The 1236-nt window shown below is 32.0% G+C and overlaps 1 protein-coding gene across 1 annotated transcript; it reads left to right on the top strand.

Annotated features, from left to right (window-relative positions):
- Positions 1-220: 220 nt before the first annotated feature.
- On the top strand, positions 221-1038 carry TRIADDRAFT_62616 (uncharacterized protein; the record flags this gene model as incomplete). The annotated part of the gene is made up of 3 exons (XM_002118554.1): positions 221-415; positions 610-708; positions 937-1038. Coding segments are annotated over 3 exons (396 nt in total), but the record flags the coding sequence as incomplete, so codon positions are not given.
- Between the last annotated feature and the right edge of the window lie 198 nt (positions 1039-1236).

The following is a 1236-nucleotide window of genomic DNA, read 5'->3' as shown; positions in this document are numbered from 1 at the left end:
TCGATCTGGCAAATCCTTACTTATGGACATCATCAAGCTCTTTGTACAAGAAAAGGTGAAGTCAATAGATAGCTAGTAAAATAGTTATTCTACTTATAACATTCAATTTTTTCATCAAGTAGCGCTTTGGCAGTTACCGTGAGATCAGTCAGCAATGACACAATTAATCATAAGATACATGTTATTGTATTTTAACAAGCATTCATTATTTGGATTGTAGATTGTTAACGCTCAAGAAGCTGGTCTTGCATCTCGAGCGTGGAAACTTATCGCTGGTGAAAATGAATGGTTAACAGCCGATAAATTGCAAATATCGCAGGCTTCCCACTTTATGAACTTCCAACCTGCTATGAATGCCAAAGGCATCTATGCTTATAAGCATCCCTTACTATGTAAAAAAAATGATGATGATAAGGTGACGAACTACTTATGCTATACTTCAATACTGCGCTGGTATTTTAATACTCATTATAATTTAATTACATTCTATCTTGCTATAAAATTTAAATTGCAGTATACTAGCTATAGTGTCTGCTTAGAAATACCTATATCCAGTGGATATAGAAATAATATCATTAGCCTTATTCATATTCTTCCATTCCTATTTAGGTCGTAGTTGTTTTTCTCGATACCAACGGTTTCTGTGATAACGAATTCCACTTGGATAAAACTATCTTCGTTCTGATGTCTCTAATCTGCTCACATCATGTAAGCGTATGCCACTTTAATCTTGTCGCCAAAATCTCTAAAGATAACATTATCGATATCAATCTACCATTTTGATATTCTTTAACATCCGTAAACGGTACCTGGCCCTAAATTTAACCGTTGTAGTAATAAATTGGATAGAATTGAGCATTTATTTAATCTCAAGCTGATAATTGTTACAAGGGTATAATATCTATTTCTTTCCTCAATATTACTCTTTCTTGACAGATTATTAATGTCCAAACCCATTGCGATGACACTGAATTCGCTATTTTAAGTGTAAGTGCTAAGTTAGGAAATACAGCATACTCGCATGATAGAATTGAGTAAACGATTGTTACGGAGTAACTTTTTACACAGCTGTCGTAACATAAATTTCATAAGATAATTTATCAAGGAATATATTTACATACCGTTATCTATAAAGTTTTACATATTTTCAAGAGATAACTGCATAGTTTTATAATATTATCTATCTATAAATCGATAATTAATGTTTATATTGATTTACTACAAATTGACTTAACC

This window comes from Trichoplax adhaerens, genomic scaffold, assembly GCF_000150275.1.
Source record: "Trichoplax adhaerens TRIADscaffold_198 genomic scaffold, whole genome shotgun sequence".
Lineage (NCBI taxonomy): Eukaryota > Metazoa > Placozoa > Uniplacotomia > Trichoplacea > Trichoplacidae > Trichoplax > Trichoplax adhaerens.
This window is presented reverse-complemented; position numbering and strand designations above follow the sequence as displayed.